The following is a 23,369-nucleotide window of genomic DNA, read 5'->3' on the forward strand; positions in this document are numbered from 1 at the left end:
TTAGCACATTGATAGACTTGGCAGAATTCTTTAAAATCAATATTCTCTGTTACAATTTTATATGCTAAAGTGGGTTGGGTTTTTTTAGTTTTATCAATTTAAACTTTCACAGTTGTGGGACGCTGGGTGTTCAGAAAACTGGGGGGTGTTAAGTAATGTAATAACAGATGCTGAGATTCAACATCATTTCAAAATATAAACAAAGTCTTAAAAATCAAGAATTTCTTACTTTACCTTTCTGTAGGTTTTTTTTTTTTTAATATTGATGAAATTATTTTTGCCACCACTTTGTGTGTGTACAGTGAAATCAATGTTTATTGACATTTATGAATAAAAATCTAACCCTCTTAAGCCTAAGTATAGGTGAACATCAACCACTTGAAAAATCTTGGTGTGGAAAATAAGGGAGATATTGATTATATATGTATTTCAGTTTACATGCTTGGTAATATTCTAACTACATGGAGTTAACTGAAAGGAAGATATTAGGGAGAACAAAACAGGAAATGCAACAATGACAAAGAGATACCTCCAAAGAGACAACCAGGATCCATAAGACACCAGTCAGGTTAAACATTGTTTTCTTAAAGCAAGAACTTAGGATCAAAGCAACACTGAACTGTTGAAATCTCATGCCTAGAGAAGAAAGAGGGTGAGAGGAAGAGGAAGCAGGAAGCATCTGGGAGCAGTGAAACTGAGACAAACAAACACAGACTGTGCTATTGCATTCTCTCCAAGCCCAAAAGTAGTGAGTCTGGAGTGAATGGAACTGAGCAAAAACTTGGGGGCGGGGGGAGAAAAAGAAAAGAGGCTAAGGTTTTTGTTGTTTTGTTCCTTTTCTCTGTTTGTGTGTACCTTTGAGTGAACAATCAATACATTTGTTATAATAAAACATTTGAGTCAATTCAATCAGCTGTTGGTCAGAGGCTCCAGGAAAGAGGTTTTCTTGAAAGGTCCATGCAGGTGTCAAATATCATTGATTACCTGGTGGGAAGACAGGGGAGCTGCAACCCAGGAGTGGTTCCAACCTTGAGAGAGGTGAAAAAAGGAGGACTTCTTAGGAGTCTAAAACAGAGCATATCTTGTAACAACATAGTCTTATGCTCAACTAATCTGTTAAACCAAGATGGCCAATAGAAGCCTTTTTACTGATAATAATGCGAAGAGTTCCAAGGATTTCACATTAAGTACTCCAATATGGACTGAACAGAAGCTGAAGCTGTGTCCAGGTATTGCTAGTTGCCCACAGAGAGAAAAAAAAAAAAAGAAAAAAAAAACTTTTCCCACTTGTGATCTTAGAGTAGGTGAGTTGATTGCTTCAAAGTTTAACCATCTCCTGACCAGGACAGTTCAAGATCTATCAAAATACCATGGCCCATCCTGTCAAATGGAGAGAGTTTGGGTCCACAAGAAGTGGAAGATTGGACAAGTGACCAGGGAAGAGTATACAATTATTGCTCGGGGATGCAGGAGTGAAATCAGGAAGGCCAAATCACACCTGGAGCTGCAGCTAGCAAGAGATGTTAAAAACAACAAGAAGGGTTTCTTCAGGTATGTTAGCAACAAGAAGAAAGTCAAGGAAAGTGTGGGCCCCTTACTGAATGAGGGAGGCAACCTAGTGACAGAGGATGTGGAAAAAGCTAATGTACTCACTGCTTTTTTTGCCTCTGTCTTCACTAACAAGGTCAGCTCCCAGACTACTGCACTGGCAGCACAGCATGGGGAGGAGGTGACCAGCCCTCTGTGGAGAAAGAAGTGGTTCGGGACTATTTAGAAAAGCTGGACAAGCACAAGTCCATGGGGCCAGATGCGCTGCATCCGAGAGTGCTAAAGGAGTTGGCGGATGTGATTGCAGAGCCACTGGCCATTATCTTTGAAAACTCATGGTGACCGGGGGAAGTCCCGGACGACTGGAAAAAGGCTAATATAGTGCCCATCTTTAAAAAAGGGAAGGAGGAGGATCCAGGGAACTACAGGCCAATCAGCCTCACCTCAGTCCCTGGAAAAATCATGGAGCAGGTCCTCAAGGAAACAATTTTGAAGCACTTGGAGGAGAGGAAGGTGATCAGGAAGAGTCAACATGGATTCACCAAGGGCAAGTCATGCCTGACCAACCTAATTGCCTTCTTTAATGAGATAACTGGCTCTGTTGATATGAGGGAAGCAGTGGGCGTGATATATGTTGACTTTAGAAAAGCTTTTGATACGGTCTCCCACAGTACTCTTGCCAGCAAGTTAAAGAAGTATGGGATGGATGAATGGACTATAAGGTGGATAGAAAGCTGGCTACATTGTCAGGCTCAATGGGTAGTGATCAATGGCTCCATGTCTAGTTGGCAGCCGGTATCAAGTGGAGTGCCCCAAGGGTCGGTCCTCGGGCCGGTTTTGTTCAATATCTTCATTAATGATCTGGAGGATGGTGTGGATTGCACCCTCAGCAAGTTTGCACATGGCACTAAACTGGGAGGAGTGGTAGATACGCTAGAGGGTAGGGATAGGCTACAGAGGGACCCAGACAAATTAGAGGACTGGGCCAAAAGAAATCTGATGAGGTTCAACAAGAACAAGTGCAGAGTCCTGCACTTAGGACGGAAGAATCCCATGCACCGCTACAGACTAGGGACCGAATGGCTAGGCAGCAGTTCTGCAGAAAAGGACCTAGGGGTTACAATGGACGAGAAGCTGGATATGAGTCAACAGTGTGCCCTTGTTGCCAAGAAGGCCAATGGCATTTTGGGATGTATAGGTAGGGGCATTGTCAGCAGATCGAGGGACGTGATCGTTCCCCTCTATTCGACACTGGTGAGGCCTCATCTGGAGTACTGTGTCCAGTTTTGGGCCCCACACTACAAGAAGGATGTGGAAAAATTGGAGAGAGTCCAGCGAAAGGCAACAAAAATGATTAGGGGACTGGAACACATGACTTATGAGGAGAGGCTGAGGGAACTGGGATTGTTTAGTCTGCAGAAGAGAAGAATGAGGGGGGATTTAATAGCTGCTTTCAACAACCTGAAAGGGGGTTCCAAAGATGATGGATCTAGACTGTTCTCAGTGGTAGCTGATGACAGAACAAGGAGTAATGGTCTCAAGTTGCAGTGGGGGAGATTTAGGTTGGATATTAGGAAAAACTTTTTCACTAGGAGGGTGGTGAAACACTGGGATGCGTTACCTAGAGAGGTGGTGGAATCTCCTTCCTTAGATATTTTTAAGGTCAGGCTTGACAAAGCCCTGGCTGGGATGATTTAGTTGGGGATTGGTCCTGCTTTGAGCAGTGGGTTGGACTAGATGACCTCCTGAGGTCCCTTCCAACCTTGATATTCTATCATTCTATGATTCCAGAGAACAAATCTGACTTCCCTGCTGAGTCTGTCAGTTCAGTATTGCAAGGAGACATAAAGAAACCTATGGCTATAGTAGATCTGATTGCCAATCTTGTCTCACCCAAACTGGGGTAACTGAATTATACTTAGCTTTTTTTGTTTGATTTTCTTGAGAAATCCCTGGATTAGAGGAACTAGATGGAATGCATAGGAGACCTACATCCCAGATTAGAACACACATCAGAGATGGACTGGCTGTGTTCTACTCTGGAGCAAAACCTGATAGTTAGAGCTATTTGCAGCAAGACACAACTCCATCTCCAGATATCTACACAGGGAGATGCTATTTGCTGCATAGTTCTTGAGTGACCACTCCTACAGATCTTGGGTCAGACGGTCATCCAGTATTGTACTTGCCCACAAAGGTGGAGAATTACAGGATAAATTTGTTGTACTATACATCATTCCCACAAAGCCACCACCACTTTGTACAGCTGGCTGTAATGTGTTCCCCTTCTTGTTCATGTGAAATATCATGGTCATATTGACAGTAAACTACTTTAACCATTCTGTCCTGTAGATGGGAGAAAAAGGACTTGAGAGCGTAAAGTATCACTCTGAACCCTGGGAAGTCTATATGGAGATATTTTAGACATTCCATTGACCATGAATTGTCATTCTTGCAATGAGCTTAAGGGTTTAATACAACTCCTTTGAAAAACAGGAAGAAAAATTTAGGCAGTGCTGATTTCATAAATGTGCTGTCTATATTTGTTATACAGCATATTGGTATCCAGTGTTACAGAAGTCCCAATTTTAGTTCTGCATACAAGAATACTGATTGGTTGTCAAAGCCTTAAGGACCATCAGTTTGAAGAAGACAATTACTGTTCAACACTTGTTTTCCTGTAGTACTTCCATAAAAAGGTATTTCAAAATTCTTAACTATAGAATCCAGAACTGCCCCAATAAAACCGGTATTAACTTGGATGGAGCTGTGATTTCTTCCAGTTTTTCTTGAACTTCAATGTTTGGAACAGCATACATGCTTGTGACACAGCTTTTGCTAAATCTTACTGCGAGGACACACTGCAAAAAAGAAAATTAATTCTGGCATGTATTAATATAAATTATGGTCTGGCTTGACAAAGCCCTGGCTGGGATGATTTAGTTGGGTTTGGTCCTGTGAGCAGGGGGTTGGACTAGATATCCTCCTGAGGTCTCTTCCAACCCTAATCTTCTATGATTCTAACAGGAATATCCTATGTAAGACATGGGGCTAACTGTTCCTCTCTACTTGGCATTGGTGAGGCCTTAACTGGAATACTGTGTCCAGTTTTGAACAGCACACTTTAAGAAAGATGTGAACAAATTAGAGGGTGTCCCAGAAGAAAGCAACAAACATTATAAAAGCTTTAGAAAACCTAACAAACAAGAGCATGAAAGAACTGATCGTATTTAGTCTTGAGAAAAAGATGACTGGGCGGAGGGGGGGAGGGAGAAAGAGGAGGCTTGGAGGGACTCACAACAGTCTTCATTTTATAAGAGCCCTTAATACAAGGACCGTGATCAATTGTTCTCCTCATCCACCAAGGGCAGAATAAGAAGTGAATTAGCTTAGTTTGCAGCATGGGTGATTTAGGTTAGATATTAGGAAAAGCTTTCTAAACATAAAGGTAGTTAAGTTCTCTTATAGGCTTCCAAGGGAGATTGTCTAATCTGTTCTTAGAAACCTCCAATGATAGGGATTCCACAAACACCTGTCAAGAATGGCCTCAGAACATGGGGTTGGACAAGATCACCTTTTGAGGTTGCTTCATTTCTGTGAATTGTCCAAATAAGGATAGTCACGGATACTCTAACATCTCAATGTGAAAAACACTTCGAACTAGATTCACAGAGATACTTAGGTGCCTCGACATCCCCAAAGCCACAGCTCAGCTGCCACATAACTCTGCAGGTGGCAAAGTTTCCACCAATAGGCTTGTGCAAAGCTGCCTAAGATCTTATGCTACCGCACAACTAATGAGCTGCTCAGAGCCCTTGTGCAAGCTAAAGCTCCAGCTTCATTTTCAAAGTAGGCATTCTCCCACCTTGTCCCCTGCAGGGCTCTGGCCATACTTGTAGAATCAGGCCTCCTACAAAAGACAGCATGTGAGCACTGTCTTTTCACTGAGCTTTACAACACCTAGGTACTTTTATGTATCCTCAAGGTGCCACAGACAGTCCAAATGGAAAGACTAGTCATTATTTCCTCCCACAATAAGCCACAGTTATTTTCAATGTGAAGACCTCACTAAGATGTGAAAATACGCATTCTGTAAGTTGAACCAAACCAGCCTTAGGTGGATGAGGATATGGTTGAGACTAGAGTAATCATATGGAATTTGAAGTTTCTGATTAAATTGATGAGCTGTTGAAGGTCTGGAATGGTTCACAGGCCTCTCTCTCTTTGGGATCAGAAAATAAATACAATGAAATAAAATCCCTTCCCTCAAAACTCTTAAGGAGTTCCACTATGGCACCCAACTAATATTGAACAAACTTCTAATTCTATCAAGTTCTCATGAAAAGGATCCCTAATGAGGGTTGGGAAAAGGTTACAATGCAAGACTGAAGATTGTTTGGTGGATGAACTACTACCAATTGAAAATGGAAATATTTAGAGAAGTGTCCTCTGTTCTTCAAGAGAAAGAAAGAAAGAAGGAACAGAAACAATTAATATGGACACAGCTCTTTGGATGGAGTTATACATATATCTCAACAACATACAATCTAGGTACATCTGATGAAGATACCACTTACAGACATGAAAGTGATCTCAAAGTTAAGCCACACCAGTCTTAGCACTGATGTCTGGAGTACTCCATTTTCTTTCCAGTGCATCCTAAGTAAGGAAAAGTTATCTGATGACCTTTAGGTGGAATTCTGAAAAGCCTCTAAGTGACTCAGAAGCACAAGTTTCATTAACATTCAATAGTATTTATGCCCCTAAATCACTTAGATGCTTCTGAAAATTCCACCTCAAAATGTAATCGTTTTCCCTCCTAAATCTGAAGATTTAAATCCAGTAGAAAAATAGAGCAAGATAATTTTACATTTCTTAAAGAAAAGGTTACTACTGTATAGTTCTTTCAAAATGATATCCCTTAAAAAAAGTTTAATTCTAAATGAATGCCTTGATCTAGCACAAATATTTTGAAGTTGGTAATGCTGCTAAATGAGTCTATATTTAATGCAATTAGAGTAATGCAATATAAAAACATTTTTAAAGCTATTCATTTCCTGTTATGTTGGTTTTGCCCCTTTTTAATGGCACTCTGCTTTGTTAATTTACCTGCACAATCAAGGTCACAAGTCAACCCATTGCAAAACTCCTTTAGTCTTTGCCCCCAAACTCAAATCAGCACCTTGCAGAAAGACCAGGAGTCCTGTGTGGATTTTTGTAGGGCCAGATTCTACAACTCTTACTCCAAAATGGACTTCAGTGAAACTACTCATGGAATAAGCTACTATTCAGCACGAGGGTGGCAAAATCTGGTCCCTAATGAGCATGGAAGAGGGGAGGTGCAGTAGAAAGTTGTTTATAATGGAGTTTATACACGTTTATATGCCAGTAACAGAAGTTCTCTTTAAGACACATGGTTGTTTGCAGATAAGAAGCTATCTTATCAACATTAGTCATCCATCACCAAGAAAATCAATCTGCTTTGCACTGATTTTTCACAATGCCCTACGACTTGATACATAGATAACAAGAAAGCTTTCTGAAGGTTCAATGGCAGTATAAATAGGGGCTGAAAATCCTTTTTAGCATCTTTTGGAAATAAAGTCAGAAAGGTACAACAGATCTGCCTCTAATTAAAGTTCTAACTATTGTGACAAACGTGGAAAAAGTAAAACATTGCAGTTAATGTCATATTATCCAATTAATGCCTTCCCCAAATTCTCCTGAAATCTGATTGCTGGGAGTACAAAGAAAACAATTTTATAGATAGATTAGATAGCTATGTGTGAGATTCTGGGGTGCAGTTTGCAAGGGAATACCCTCATTTTGCCTAACCAATGAAAACTAGTCTAAATGAGGGTCCCTGAAAAATCCTTATGTCTTCATCCCCAAAGTCCATTTTTTTAATAGTTTTCTCTATCCCCCTTTACTTATTTCACCTCTCAGGAACAAATTGATTCTTCAAAGTAGTCACCAGTGCTACTCCATGTTCATAGGTGTAGTCTGACTTCTATATTTGGGAGGGCAAAGGGATGGGGTCGTGAGGTGAAGCAGGTGAATCCATATGTGGGAGGATGGGGCTCTGGATGCAGGGGGTGAGGCTCGGCAGAGTAGGGATTCAAGTGCGGGGTGGGGGCTTGCTGAGGGAAGTCTGAATGCACAGGGCTCAGTGGAAGAGGTTCTGGGTGTGGAATGGGCTCCAAATGCAAGGAGGTTGGGTGGACGGGGGGGGGGGGGGGAAGTTGCCCATGAAGTGACACTCCCACCGGAGGCTGAGGAGTGATGGGGGCAGGAAGTGGGGAAGGGGTACAGAGCTTCCTGCAGCCAGGGAGGTTCCTGGGTCTGGGTCTGACCCGACCCCCAGCTGCTCCAGGGGAAGAGGAAGTCCTATTCTTCTCCCCCCCAGCAGCTGAACCAGAATTCTAATTCCAATTCCCCCAGGACTAAATCACTCACTCACCTGGGCTGTACAAAGCACAGACTCTTGGAAAGCAGCTCTGCCACCTGGCTCTGCTGGGTCCCTGCTTTCCTACCCTCCCCTTACACAAACCATGAGGGGGAAACCAAAAAGCTAGCAGGGAACACCTGACTGGCTCCCTGCACCAAGCTTCCGTCATGCCTCCCAAGGGGTCTGATGGGGAGGTGGGCAAGCAGCAACACCAGATGCTGTGTGTCTGCTGGTCAGTTTACCCACATAGTCTGTGCAGTGAGCCAACAGAAGCTGCTCCCTGCCCTCCCCTTACACAGCCCACATGGGCAAACTGACCAGCAGACACAGACTGCCCTCCTCCGCACAACATTACTCCATAGGGAGGAAGCAGGGCTAAGGGAGAAATCTGAGCACTCCCCCCATGCATTGCCTCTGTGACATATCCAGTTTTGGGGAAAATGCCCTCATCTTCCCCCAAGTCCATGTTCTGTTTTACCAAGTGGCTGTCAAGCTGTTCTTCAAAAGTTCCTCTTGTCCAGGGAAGAAGCAGTCGGAATCCACATTTAAATCACCAGACCAAATGTTGCATTAGAATGTGGAGAATCTTAGAGGATGCTGTTTTTTGTAGCCAGATCCACAGATATAAGGCTTATACTAATCACAACACTCTGCAACTAGAGCTGTTAACAGAATATTATGCTAAGTTCTAGATCTTTTAGGATGCATAGACAGGAGTATACACTGTCTATTTCAATAAAAAGAAGATGTCACTGCACATATTCAAGCACTTAATTTGAGGGTAAATGGCCTTTGAGCAATTTTCTGAAGACTCACAATTCGTACATCACAACATCCACCTCCTCAATGTAGTTTAGCCATTGTCTCTTCTTCCTCCCCACAGCTTCCTCCAACACTGTATGGCATGTAATCTCCCTTGAAGCAACCAATTTTCTCGATCAGCATCTCCCAAACTTTACTAATTTATAAACCACCTTCTAAATATATATATATATATATATATATATTATGTGAACTGATGGAACATCCGTCTCCTGTACCAGAGTTTGGGGAACTTCTTCTCCATAGTCTGTTACAGATTTATAAGAAACCTTCATCAGAAATATGCAAAAAATACCCCCAAACACAGAAACAAAAAAAAACAGAACAGCAGTCATAACAGAGATTCCTTAAATATTTATGTTTAAATATGAATCTGCACCGGAACTAGAAGTATATTCAGATTTAGTTACAGTTTACAAGGAAGAGATAATGGGAGAAAAGGAGAACCACAATGAGTTTGTACTAGCCAAAGAGATGAAAAGGAATAAGAAAGGATTCCACAAATATTTTGGCAGTCTTAGGCAGGAGGGAGGCAATAGGAGGGAGAAAGAAGGCCTATTAGTAACTATAAAGGAAGATGTATGGTGACCAAAGTAGCTAAGTACTGAACAACTGCTTAAAGATCCAATTTTCTTTTTAAAAAAAAAGACCTGACAAAAAGAGAAACAAGGACATCCTGGCACTAGTAGATACCTATTGATTAGCTCAAGCCAAATACCAGGAAATGCCTCTTCTTTGAAAGCTCAGCTCTGGATTCAGATCCTAATTTTAGGTTTAGGCCCCTTCCTATTGATAGGAAACAGGTAAGAAAATATTTGAAGAGACTATATACGTAAGTCAGTACCTTATGAGATGCAGTGTTAAGGGAACTACCTAATGAATTTACTGAGCAGCTATCAATTATTTTTGCATAGTCATGAAAAAGAGGGAAGGGATTTTATAAAAACTACGAAAAAGCAAAAATGAGTAGGCTTGGAAGGATTAATTTTTTTAATTGGTAAATGTCAGCAAACATTGATTTCTCTGTACATACTGTGACGGGGCAAGGCCAGATGGCTATGGAAAAGTAGTGGGAGATGGATATATTAGCTCCAGGCTAAACACATCCCTGGTACCAGGTTAAGTGAAATGGAAGCTGCTCCAGGTCAATTAAGACACCTGGGGCCAATTAAGAACTTTCCAGAAGGCAGGTAGAAGGCTAGGTTGATTGGGACACCTGAAGCCAATCAGGAGCTGGCTTAAACTAGTTAAAAGCCTCCCAGTTAGTCAGGTGGGTGTGCAGGTCAGGAGCTGTGGGAGGAAGTTGCACTGTTAGAGAGGCTGAGTAGTACACACCATATCAGGCACAAGGAAGGAGGCCCTGAGGTAAGGGTGAAGTGGAGCTTGAGGAAGTGAGGGCTGCTGTGGGGGAAGTAGCCCAGGGAATTGTACATGTCATGTTTCTAAAAGGTTAACTACCATAGCTGATACTATTAGGGTCCCTGGGCTGGAGCCTGGAGTAGAGGGTGGGCCCGGGCTCCACGCCCCCCACCTTTGTCCCCTGATTAATCCCTGAGACTGGGAGACAACAGAGATTGTGCAAGGAAAGATAACTTCTCCTCACCTCCCTCGCTGGCTTATGATGAAAATGGCTCAGTAAACTGTGACCCTTGTCTCTAGAGAGAGAAGGGTTACGTGGAGGGTCACAGTGAGCCTCTGAGACTAGCAAAATCCACCAGGAAACGCGGGACCCACGGAGGCAAGGACAGAGCTTTGTCACAACATACACAAACAGATAAAAATATTTTAATCCATAATAATTGAAATGTATAGATAGGTAAAGTAAAAAAGATGCTGCTTGATAGCTTAGTTTGATTTAAGGTTATTTACTTTGTATATTGACATGTGATGTTGACAATTTGTGATGTTATGGTTATGAAGCTTTAACTTTTTGAATCTCAACATCTGTCATTAAATTATTGTCTGAACCTTGTATAACTTCCTGCAACTGAAAATTTAAAACAGAAAAATTAAGTTATTAAAAAAATAAAACATTGATATTGTCCAAACATAAGTAAAAATAGAATTCTGCTAAGCCTACAAAGGTGTTACCAACATTTTTAGAAGTTTTTAAAGAGTGATCTAGCAATTATATAGTAACCAAATTACAATCCCTAGAAAGATCATTCAATTTTAAGACAACAATATATGTCAGGATTTGCAAAAATAATACATCCCAAAGGAACAGCCATGGAAAAGATTGTGAATGCCACAATCAGGCCAAATAAACTGGGCACTTTTCCCCTACAAAGTTATTAGAAGGGAAAGTAGTTGATGAAATATCTCCAGCCATCAGTGAAATTTTTTGCTATATTCATTAAAAAAAAAATCTCACTTTGTAAATACAATCACGTTGGCTTGGATCAGAACACTCATTTATTAAAACTTGCAGAGAGAAGAAAAAAAAACCTTAAGTGCAGGGACTGGCACTAAATTCAGTTTTATTGAACACCTTCATTAGTAATCTAGAAGAGTGAACAAACCGCACTGCTATCAACTTAGGAGTTTTGCAGATAACACTGGGGGGACATTAAACAAACAGCAACTTTGAGATTAGAAACAAAGGTGGAAGATAAAGCTCAACTTCCTGTTCCTGGGACACTTGCTTCTATGGCCTCTCCCTATGCGAGCCTGACTTCCTGTATTTGTGAAGGAGAGATGGGGTCTTCTATACTCTCTTATAGCAACATATAATCAAATAAACTAGTATGATTATGAATTGCATATACACATGTATTAGGTCATAAAATAAGGAAGTAATATTGCATTTCTGTAGCATGAGTGAGATCACACCAAATATTACTGGGTTCAGTTTTCAGCCCCTCTGTACTACAAAGACGGTAATACATTGTATGAGAATTTGAAGAAAAAGACTAAGAAAAGTGATGGGCTAGGGAAATTGCAAGGTTAAGAACCACAACCATTTAAACAAAGGAAGCAGATTTCAAGGTATTCCAAAATGGTGTTAATGGGCAAGAAAAATAAAGTCCCACTAGTAAGTTCTAAAGATTGGAGAAGAGCTCACCTGAGAATGATGGAAGCCTCATCACTTCAGCAATCATAAAACAGACTACACAAGACACTAGAGAAAATAAATGTTCCGAACCAGTCTGCATTGGGAGGGAAGTCAGACTTCTCCATCTCTACTTTATAGGATTCCTTAATGTGACCAAAGTATTGCCAGTTAGTATTCTAGCTCTTCCATACAAGAACTAATTAATTCAGCATGATAGAAGTACTAATGTATTTGTTTGGGTATAGCAGACTTGCTGTATGGTGATAATAACATGCAAAAATAGGACTTCATCCACTTCAAATTCTGCTTTGAGGACCACTGTACACAGAGTTAGTCCAAATGTAGTTTAATACTTAACTTTGTCATGTCACCTCATCATTGTAAAATTTCACCATGAAAAAAACAAAGATTAAATTCACGAGAGGCTACAGAAGGCAGAAAACCAATGAACTGTACATAAAGAAAAGTCTAATCCCCTCATGCCTACCTAAATTATCTTAGGTCTCAGTAAAGGGGTCCAGAAAGCATAGAGTCAAACTAGTTACCAAAATAAAATGTAACTTTACCCAATGAAATGCAACTTTCATACTAATAAATAGTTCTGTTCAAATGATATTAAATCCTGAAGCCTCTAAGCAGTAAGTCATCCAATAAACATACACTTTTTCCCTATGGCTATGCAGTTTAATCCATCTAAATAAGATTTATCCATAGCATTTAGTACTGGAGCAGATACAATCCGTATTTTTCATACATGTACATAGGAAGTGCTGCATAAATGGTTGTAGAGCAGAGTGGTAGGAAAGATCAATTAAGTTGTTCATCTGTCTATGGCAGTAATGCTGCCAAATGGAGACATCTGGAGAAGAAACAAAGTTTCAGCAATCTAATTACATGAGTGCTGCCAGGCTGCTCTAAGCATTCTTTACTTCATATCCTGTACTCAAATAAGAAGGCAAAAAGCAGCAAGGTTAGGCTGATCTTTTATAAGCTCCAGATGCAAAAGGGTGAGAAGGGATGATGTGATGGTAAAAATAACAAAACTCATAAGTTGAGGGAAGGAGGCTTGAAAAGGTATGTACCCAGGAGCTGGAGAAGCTGAGTGCGCTCTTCACAGAGTGAAGGGGGAACAAGAGCCCAGGGTGCTGAACCAAACTTGTTCCGAGAGTTGTCCCAATAAGCCTGCTAGTCTACCACAGCTGGGACTGAGTTTTTATGTTTTTTATAATTTTATGTTCAGGGCTGCTTACTAAGTACACAACAGGAAGGTTCTTCCTTGCAGAAGTACCATATTTTAACTGCCTGCCTTAAAACAAAAGCTTCAGTTGCTACTATTTTAACTAAATACTGCATCTTACATGTAGAACTTGAAGGATTTTTGGACAGAGCCAGGGATAGCATTACTTTAATCCACTTACTCCAAAAGTATCCTGGCAAAATAATGTATGCAGGATGAGCTAATTTAGAAATCAGACTATCAACCACATCCTTAGGAATGGCAATATTTTCTATGGACAATGACAAGCAAAAATAACCTTTAGGAAAACAGCCTACAGTGACGCTTCATCAAATAGCAATATTCGTACCTTCCACAGTACAAAGGAACTGAAAAAAGTATCAGGACCAGAGCATGTTTAGTGAATATTAAACGTGAACAACAATAAGCAAAAGCACTTCTGAGCATTATCTTCATCAGTAGGTGGGGGGGGGGAGGGAGGACTCTTCTGCTATTTCACTGAGCTTTGCATTACTACAGTATGTCTGCATAGCTAATACAAATCTCTCTCTTTAGATTAGGGGAATCAGCAATTCCATTCATGGAATGGTAAGAAGTCATGTCCTTCCCTTCTCCTCGCCGTGTCCCTCCCAACTGTCAAGAGACTGATTCCCTCCCACCCATCCCTCCGAAAGAAAAGGAATATCCATCTTAAAACAAAAATCCTTTTCCCCTCTGCTCTTGTACTGGACAGAAGATCGCTTAAGCTATCTACTGCACCCAATCCCTCAAACTGCAAGTACTGGGATGAAACAAAGGACACGGTTTAAAGTGATTTTTCTTTGGGGCTAGGCAACACAGAGAACCATAAATATTTTTCCTGGAGGAAGCACTAGGAGATGAAGGACCCCAGCTAAGACTCACATGATTATTTTCATTCCGGATTACAAATAGAGCAAAGTCAATATTTGTTCAGTAGAAGTGCAAGCACAATTACTCATCTGGTTTCTGTATAAGGAGATACCCAGATCCTGCAAACTTTTGTGCTTTACTCAAACAATTTAAAGAAGGGGGCCTTAAGCTTTTTAGGCTTACTGCGATTCATTCAGCCTCCTGCACTGGTGCCCAGACCAACAGTAAACAACAGTAATCTGTAGTACAATTAAGTGAGTTGGGTAGGAGAGATGGGGGGTGAGAGGAAAGAGATATTGAACCTGCAATGACTGACTTTAATAGTGTTATGCACATGCTGTATTTTGGACCAGATTCCCTGTGTTTTTTTTTTAAATGCAATGCACTGCTACATGATGTATACTAGCTATAACAGAGAATTAGGAGATAGGGAGCACGTATGTGTATGTAAGTCTCACAATATTTGTTGTTTTTCTTAAAGCCCCAGCTCCTGGATTTTTGCAATTAGAGAATCTTAGTTTCCATTTATTTAAAAAAAAAATCTAGCTCTCAAGAGAAAAATCTGGAGACAAGCAAGAAAATATAACTCAAGTGTACTCTAAAGGTTCAAAGGTAAATAAAAGCCAAATCAAGCAATCAATAAATAGAACCGCATAATTTAACCCAATCATTTGATTTTTCAGGGACCCATTTGAGCATCTGGGGTTGGTAGAACTGGATTCCCCCCCCCACCCCACCTGCTGGGTTAATAAAGCCATATCAAATCATAAAAGTTCCACAAATGTTAAAGCTAGATTCAAATGCTGAACAGAAAGTTGGGTGGAGGGGACTAACACACTGAATAGAGCCCTCCCCCATCACATTTTCAACAGCAATTTATATCCTGTACTTAAAATGGCAACTCTGTCCATAAAAATATGTAAACAGTTCTCCATATTCATCATACCCCTCCTTCCTATCTCACTTATCTTCCATCTTATCCACAGCTTTAGCTCTCCGCTGTTCGTAGTCCGTTTCCACAGATGGTTGCTACCAGAAGAGAAGGGACAGATGATGCAGTTACCACACTTGTATACCCTCATATGCTTCATACACCATTTTCAGACTACTTGTTCTTTTTACCTCCTAGTACTTACCTTTAATTTTTCATATAAGCCTATAGAGCGTTCCACTGAAAAGCTTGACAAACACAAGCAAAGTCCATTAATTCACACCATGCACGCCACAAAGCACTCAAATTATCTCTGCAGTTGTAAAGAAAATACATAATAGCCAATGCCAGAGCTTCCAATATTGTCTAGCTACAGGAAACCAACACAGCAACTTATGATATTGTAAACACCACTCACAGAACAAGAATGCAATACTTGATGACCCAAACTTTCATAGAAAAGTCTTCTATTTCCAAAGCTTGCAGTTACACTGATATACAGGCGAGATCTTTCAAGGTCAGTAATGCCCAACAGCAACAGAAAAGCGGTAGTAACATTATGGTGAAAAATGAAGAAGTTTCACATGCTTTTCTGAAGACAAAGCGACAACAATCTGAGCAATGACTGAATCTGAGCTAATGACTACACTTGGATCGAAGAGCAGTTCCCAGCTCGAGCAGGCATAGTCAAGCTAGCACGCTAAAAATATTAGTGTAGCCTCAGTAGCACAGGCAGCAGCATGCAGCAGCCCTGAATATGTACTTATGAGGTCTGAGCAGTGCTTAATTTGTGCCAGGGCTGAGCCCCAGCACCTCTATGCTTGGCTGTTCATAGCCCAGCACCTTTGGGTTTGCTGCATCATTGATGTAAGTAAAAAAAATTGCTTGAGCCTCAGCACCTCTTCCATTACAAATTAAGCACTAGGTCTGGGCGAGTTTGTACTCAGAGCAGCTAGCCTGTGCCACTGCTCACGCTACTGCGGATACACTACTATATTTAGTGCACTAAAACAAGTATTTCTACTCAAGCTGGGAATCACACTCCTAGCTCCATGTGTAGATGTAGTATTAGCGTACTAATTGATGCAAAAAGAAAAGATTGCATGATGGTATTCTATAGTTAAGCAGTGATTCTTATGTAAAAGTGAAGTGTCTTTATTAGAAGCAAAGATACTGCTTTTCAAATGGAGAGTCTGAATTTGATCATCATTAATACTACTTCACACTAAGTGGTAGTATTATAATACTGCTGAGAGCCCTTAGTATACATTATGGCCTTATTGTGGTGGGCACTATATGACCACATTAAGAGACAATCCCACCCCTGAAAAGTCTATACTCTAAACAGACAAGATAGGGTCTACAAAAGAAACTAGATGATTAGGAACAGGACTGGAGGCACAGAGAGTCTAACTGACTTGTCATCCAGGAAATCAATGGATGATCTGAAAACAAAAACTGAACTCTTGAGTACCAGTCTAGTTCTTTACCCACAAGATCATTTTTGGTGGCAGTTGGAAAATGCCTATTCATCAAAGGCTAAATCAGTGGTTTTCAAACTTTTGTTCTGGTGACCCCTTTCACATAGAAAGCCTCTGAATGCAAACCCCCTCTCCCTCCGCTTATGAATTAAAATAACTTTTTATATATTTAACACCATTATAAATGCTGGAGGCAAAGTGGGGTTTGCGATGGAGACTGACAGCCTGCGACCCCCCCATGTAAGAATCTTGTGACCCCCAGTGGGTCCCAACCCCCAGTTTGAGAAGCCCTGGGCTAAATGTTTGTCTAAATTTGTCTATTTCAAGCAAAGATTTTTGAAAGAAAGATTGAAAGAAAAATAAAAGCATTCTGATAAGCTTAAAATGGAATGTCTTGACTTTGGAAACATTTCAGTTATCTCTGTCAAATTTCATTAAATATTTTAAATATACAGTATAAAATAAAATCAGATTAAAACATTTAGATTGATCAGAAATGACAGGTTTTGTTTGTTTGTTTTTTAAATCTCATTTCAGTTCTTGCTTTTGTTCCATTTCAGAACAGAAGGAAAAATCAGATTCACAACATTCTCCTTGAAATGAAAAATTCAGTTTCCACCTAGCTCTAATATAGCTATTTAGATTAACGTACATGACAGTAAAAGTAGTATACAGTAAGCAATTCTCAACTATAATAAAAGTTACCATCATGGGAACAGTAATGCCAACGTATCTAGTTCATGGTGTCTAGTAGCAAGAAGAGTTGAGCAGCAGTGACAAAACCCAGAGATTCTGTCATGAGCTGTATAATAGCTCTACAGCTGCAAAGAGAAGTAGGCTCCAAATATGAACACCCAGTCCTGAAGTAAAAATATAAAACAACCAAAGATAAACACACAGTTCGAGAACACAGCTCACGTACCACTTTTAATCAGAAGTTCCTTGGCTGCAACAGAGATGTGTTGAAGTAAATTACTGCATTCCCATAGCAGTTCTGCAAATAACTTAGATTTAAATGATTGCAATAAGGACCAATCCCCCTGCTTCTAGCACAAGAGAATATGTAGTGAATAGAAAAGCATGTTCCCCAACAGAATATTAAAGTAATAGCCTCCCTATAGAGGCTAATGAGTCACTACCCCTTGGGCAGGCGTAACCTGCATGAAGCACAATATGGCTCTCAAAAACTAAATGTATGCTTACTGAGTAGTGATGACTGAAGCAAAGGAGAACATAGTCAAAAAGCACTTGGAAAATGATACTACTTATTTCAATACCTGAATAAGGATGTGGGTGCCTAAAGTTCATGTATTCTCAAATTTAGGTCTATAGTCCTTAACCATAGTTCCTGCACAGGATTTGACAAAAATACTATCAGCTTCCTTTTCTCCTACAATTTTCTCCAATCAGATGCAGATTCTCTAGTCCCTCAACCTGCCCTAGTGACATCCATCTCCCTCATGCCCACTTTCACTCCCTCCCTCATTTTTCTCTTTAGCCTCTCATTCTCCTCTGGACCTTTCTACTCAAAATATATACCATGAACTAGATTTTAGTTTCAGTTACACCAAGGTAAAGAAGGTGTATCCTTACTGTCTACAATAGAAGTAACCCAGATTTATACTAGTGTAAAGAGAACAGCATCTGGCTTCATATGTGTACAATAAAGAATCAGAGAAATTTCTTTCTACTTACTAGTGTAAAACACGATTTCCATTAGGATTGAGAGCTCTGTAAAGAGCTCATATGATTACATGAAAAAGCAGAATGTTACCAAATATGCCATGTAAGAAAGTAAGAGATGAGAGAGAAATTGTTTTTTTGTGGAATTGATGTTTAGCACTCAAGAAACATCCTGTGGTAATCCCTTGAGCAGGAGGAGGGAGAAAAACTTTTCTTGAGGCTTCTCCCATTTGTTTGAGCAAATAATTCAAACAACTGATTTGTTAACAAAACTGGATTTTCAAAACAAAGTCATGCGTTTTTTGGTAGCAGTCAAACAAACCAACAAAAAAAGCAAGGCACCCTTTGAGTTCCATAATTAAAACCATAAATCTCAAAGAGTAAAGCTAAAATGTCACAGTAGGTCATGATTACTTAAAGCAGAATACCGTTTGTTTGTTTTGAAATTTAAATGGAAACTTTAACGCAAAAAATTCTTCCAGTGTTTGCACTCTACTAGTGAGTGAGAAGACCTAAACTGAATTTGACCACAAGATAACAAGGAAAAATTAAACTGAATGTTTTAAATTTTCCTAACTGAAAGACAGACAGCAAACAAATATCATGACTAATGTGACATGCATTTAATTTGAATAATCTAAATTGTTAAATTGATTTTGGTTTTACTATTTTGTTTTTTAATCTCCTACCTCTCCCCCCCTCCAAGTCTTTAATAAGTTTACAAGTATTTCTTTGATCTTTAGAACTGAGATTCAGGGTACACACAGGCACACTGTGATTGTTTCTATGTTTGTCTGTTGGCATTACTTTCAGTTGAACAACAATCATATACCATTCAATTTCATTGTTCATACAGTTAGGCCTAGTTAATTTCACATTAGAGTCTCCTGCAATAGCCCAAACAAACAGTGTAAAGCCAGACCTCCTCTGCTGTTTTTAAAGGTGTTTTAATTGGGAAAAATGCATATAGAACCATGCCCATTGACTTTAAATTATTTATTCAAAAACTACATTTAGGGCCAAATTCAAATGGACAGGACTTCTTTTGAGGCAAACACAGGGTGAAATGGTGTAACAAGATAAAACTTCAGTATTGTGAATGTAAAGTAAAATCAAAATTATCCAACATTCTACTGCAATTAATCCGGATATGTGTCAGCTATCGATTTACACGTAATTAAGTCTTTTGAGAGAGGCCTGTTTTGCCACTATATTAACATGCAAGTTTAAGGTGGCATTGCCACAGCTAGAATGAGTGTGGTGGATCAGCAATTTGCATGTCCCTACAGCGGGGGGAGAGGAAGCCATCCAGGCGATGGCTAGCAGGCGGGGGAGCAATCCACGCCCTGGTGTCAGCGCCCCCAGCAAGGTGGGAAGGAGCGGGGGGCTCACCCACGCAAGTGCTTCCGGGCTGCGGACCCTGGCGGCGATGGGGCACGAATGGCAGCGTGCAGAGACCCCGGCGCTGTGGGGGAAGGAAGGTGGCGGGGCAGAGGGAACCCCCAGAGCCCAGGGGAGGGAACAGCCCATCCTGCAACGCGAGGGGAGAGCCCGGGAGGGGAGAGCGCGGCTGAGTCACGTGAACGAGTCCCCTCCCCGACCCCCATTCCCCGGCTGGGCCGCGCCTGGTCATGGGGCTCATAGGGGCGGGAGAGGGGGGGGCAGCGCTGCAGGACATCCCCAGCCTGCTCCCCACCCGGGTCGGAGCTCGCCGGAGAGGAGCGAACGGTTCTACCTCCTTCTTCTTCTGTCCGCCCCCGAGCTGCACGCAGAGCAGCAGCAGGAGGAGGAGGCAACTCCCGGCCGGCAGGTGCAGCAGCCACCGCGATGCCCTGGTACCCAGCGCCATGTTCCCTCCCCCCGCAGCCCAGCCTCCTTCGGAGAGCACCTGCCGCACCGTTATCCACCTCTTCCTCGCTGATTGGACGCGGACCCCAGCCAATCACAAGCGGCCTGCAGCACAATGGCGACTGGGAAATGTAGTTCTTTCTCCCCCTTGTTCTTCCCCTGCTTGGGGCACGTCTCCGGCGCTTTTGAGGGTGTCGCACATAATTCTTCGAGGCCAGCCCCGAAGGTTATACTGAATTAGGGCCTGATCCTGCCAAATGCTGGGCACCTTCAAGTCCCATTCATTGTGCAAACACTCAGCTCCAGCCAGAGGCAGCAGAGGATGAAGCTTAATATAGGGGTGCTGGAACAATTTGTACAGTGGAAGTGCCGAGAACCATAGAACCAAACTGTAAAATCTGTATATAATGGAAATCACTTCAAGCCAGGGGTTGCGGCAGCACCCCAAACACCCCTAGTTCCAGCACCTGTGGCTTAATATATGATTAATGTCACACCGGTCAAAGGTCAGGCATTGCACTTGACACTCAGGCAACCTCCTGACCAAGCCAAAAGGGTAAAAACCGACCTGGTTACTACTTTAATATGGTCATCTAACAGCTCTAGGGTCTAAAGTTGCAAACTCTGGTGACTAAATGGCTGATGCACTCCCACAGTAAAAAGAACTAATATTATTTCTGCTATCTCCTCCAACTTATTCTCTCAGCTCATCTTCATCACCTTAGTCTTGTCTGGTTTAACGTACAAGCAGCTCTCTCTCATCCATGGACAGCCCATTTACATTGTCTGAGGCAATGGATGACTTTGTTGTACAAGTCAGACAAGACAAATATACAATTTGGTGTCATGGGCATATAGAAAATGCCATACTACCCACGCTCCCCTTTTTAACCTTCCTCATGGCCCCATGTACACATTGAACAGGCGGGGTGACACAATGCCACCCTGGTTCACACCACACTTAAGAGTCCTTCAAGAAGAGGAGTAATTGCCCATGACTATCCATTGAGATCTCTCGGAGAAAAGAACAAAGCCACTGACAGGGAGCCTCACCATTCCAGAGGCAAGTCAGCAACACCCCATGATCAACAATATTGAAGACAATTACTGAAGATAATTAGATCTTATAATATCAGAATGGAAGAGATAACTGACTACTGTAACAAATGCTGTTTTTGAGCCAAAGTCATGTCTTTACCCAACTTGGGTCAAGATGATCAAAAGAATCCAGATACTGTGAAAGTGTCTCACTACAACTTTATCCATAATCTTACTAAAAATAAGTAAGAGGAGTTACTAGATGATAGTTGGCCATACTGTATATGTCAAGGATAGCTTCTTGAGCAGAGGCCACTCTAATGCTTCCTTTCAAAGCAAGAGGCAGTTTGCCCTCTCTGAGAGGACTGACAATTTCTACAAGCAAAGGACTCAGTACTAGTAACAATGGATCCAGTATTTAGTACTATTTGTTAGTGTAATTTATGTTCTTTTTACTTCTTCAACCACATCATTTATGGACAAATTAAGTAAAACCAAGTTTAACACAAATCTCCCTAAGGAGAGTTGTAAGGGATTGTTCCTTACAACTCAACATTTTGCTAACTATCTTTACTTTTTCTTTTTTAAAAACAACTTTTTTTCAGGTAGGTTTAAGTCTGGGTGTCAGTGTTGCATCAGAGCCCATTTCAATGAATTGCACCTATGTTTTCATGAAGTGTTGTATAAAATGTTGCTAAATGTGATTGAGGAACCAAAGAATTTACATCTACACCATTATGCAGTACATTAAACCCTGTTTTGTGCTCAAATAATAATTTTGCTTTGTTCAGAAATTAACATTTTACTGTTATGTTGAATATGCTGTGTTATATTAGACAGACAGCATTAAACATATTTGTATCTGTAATCCATATATCCGGGATGACTAGGAAAGCACCTGGTATAACCAAGAATTCCCTTTTTTACATTAGCTATGTGGTTCTCTATATTTGAGAGGGGTACTAACTTAGGCTCTCCGATGTGTCTGATTCTGCAATGATATTGAAAAGATAGGAGTGCCTCTTCTCAGGGAGATCCCAGGATTTTGTAGTCTTGTGGACAACTTTCAGTCTATTATAAACAGAGCTACGAAAAAGAGAGACAAGGAGTAGTGTAGAGAGGGATTACTTCAAGCAGCTGGTGTGAGTTTTGTGAAATAGGGAGTGTTCAAGAGTATCAGGGGAGCATCCAGTTGTGCTGCACAGATATCCCAGAAACTGGAAATAATATTTTGAGTGTGAAGGGGAAACACAATGGAGGGAACTAGAAGAAAAGCTAGGAGAGTCTGCTGAACTGCACACACCACTTCACTATTCTGATTAGTATAATAAGGGATCAGTGATGAAACAAAGTTTGTCTTAGCAAGAAAGTATTATCATTGCACTGTGGTGTGCACAGGGGAGAATGAAAAAGCTGGACAAAATTGTAATTATAAAAATGTATAATCAATTTCCTATCTTTATTCATATTTAACGGGGTGTTTGTTTAGATGTGTTTTTCCCCTTAATGTTATATTAAAGCATACTTTGTCAGTAATTCAACAGCATACCATCTTGTTATGGGGCAAACTCACTACCCAAGCACCCCTTCATGCCAGGATGTGACATTGCACTTTGTTTGGGAGCAAAATGCAATAAGACCTGATTCTCTGGGCAAGTAAATAATTGAAAGGTAAGGGAGGGGCCATTTGATTCATAAAAATCAACAGAATCATAATTTCAATGTTATCACCTTCAGCTGTGTGGCAGGAGGGACTTGCTGCTGCCCCACCCTGGCTCCCAGCTGTAGGTCCTGCAGTTGTGGAAATTTTGATAACACAGTGCTGTAGGAAATGCTGAGTTAGGGTATCATTCAAAAGCTCTTTCTCCTATGAATACATGACAAACCTAGAACAATTATGCAGATATACAGGCAAGAAAGTATTTTTAACAGTTGATTTTAATTATACTTTAACATAGGGAAGCATCGCTTACATTAAAAAAAAAAAGACATTGACCTTTAGTAATCCTAGGGAAGTTAGCCTTGACATGTAGGGGTGAAAAAATATTCATCGAAGTCATTGCAGGTGTCATCTCCATCTAGGGCACCACTGCTAGACATTTTGTCACACTGATCCTCATCCATACTGTACTCACACATCAGTATGAGGAAGCCAGCTGGCCAAATATCTGCAGGGTGCTGAGCATCTGATCTTTATAGATGAGCATTTGATTAGGTGAAGGATTGATTTGGGAGTGCATGGTATTTCATGCATAATTGGTATGATCAGTCCATCTTCTAAGACCCACCAATACCTGATAGGGGGATGGTAGTTCAGGATGTACTCGACCATCCCAGAGCCATTTGATTGCTTGATAATTTGCCCTCTTAATAGCAGCCATACATTC

At 40.9% G+C, this 23,369-nt stretch overlaps 1 protein-coding gene across 2 annotated transcripts in view; it reads right to left on the reverse strand.

Annotated features, from left to right (window-relative positions):
* Nucleotides 1–19,994, reverse strand: part of TUSC3 (tumor suppressor candidate 3) — a 281,944-nt gene extending 261,950 nt beyond the window's left edge. The window contains exon 1 of one of the 2 annotated variants that reach the window (XM_084627131.1): nt 19,832–19,994. In XM_084627131.1, the coding sequence (XP_084483257.1) occupies nt 19,832–19,945 (114 nt within the window). In that variant the 5' untranslated portion in view covers nt 19,946–19,994. Of the gene's footprint in view, nt 1–19,488; nt 19,508–19,831 lie in introns of those variants that run through there. The other variant, XM_084627132.1, reaches the window with a different exon arrangement.
* Nucleotides 19,995–23,369: the final 3,375 nt, after the last annotated feature.

Source organism: Lepidochelys olivacea (genome assembly GCF_965140295.1).
Source record: "Lepidochelys olivacea isolate rLepOli2 genome assembly, chromosome: 4".
Lineage (NCBI taxonomy): Eukaryota > Metazoa > Chordata > Testudines > Cheloniidae > Lepidochelys > Lepidochelys olivacea.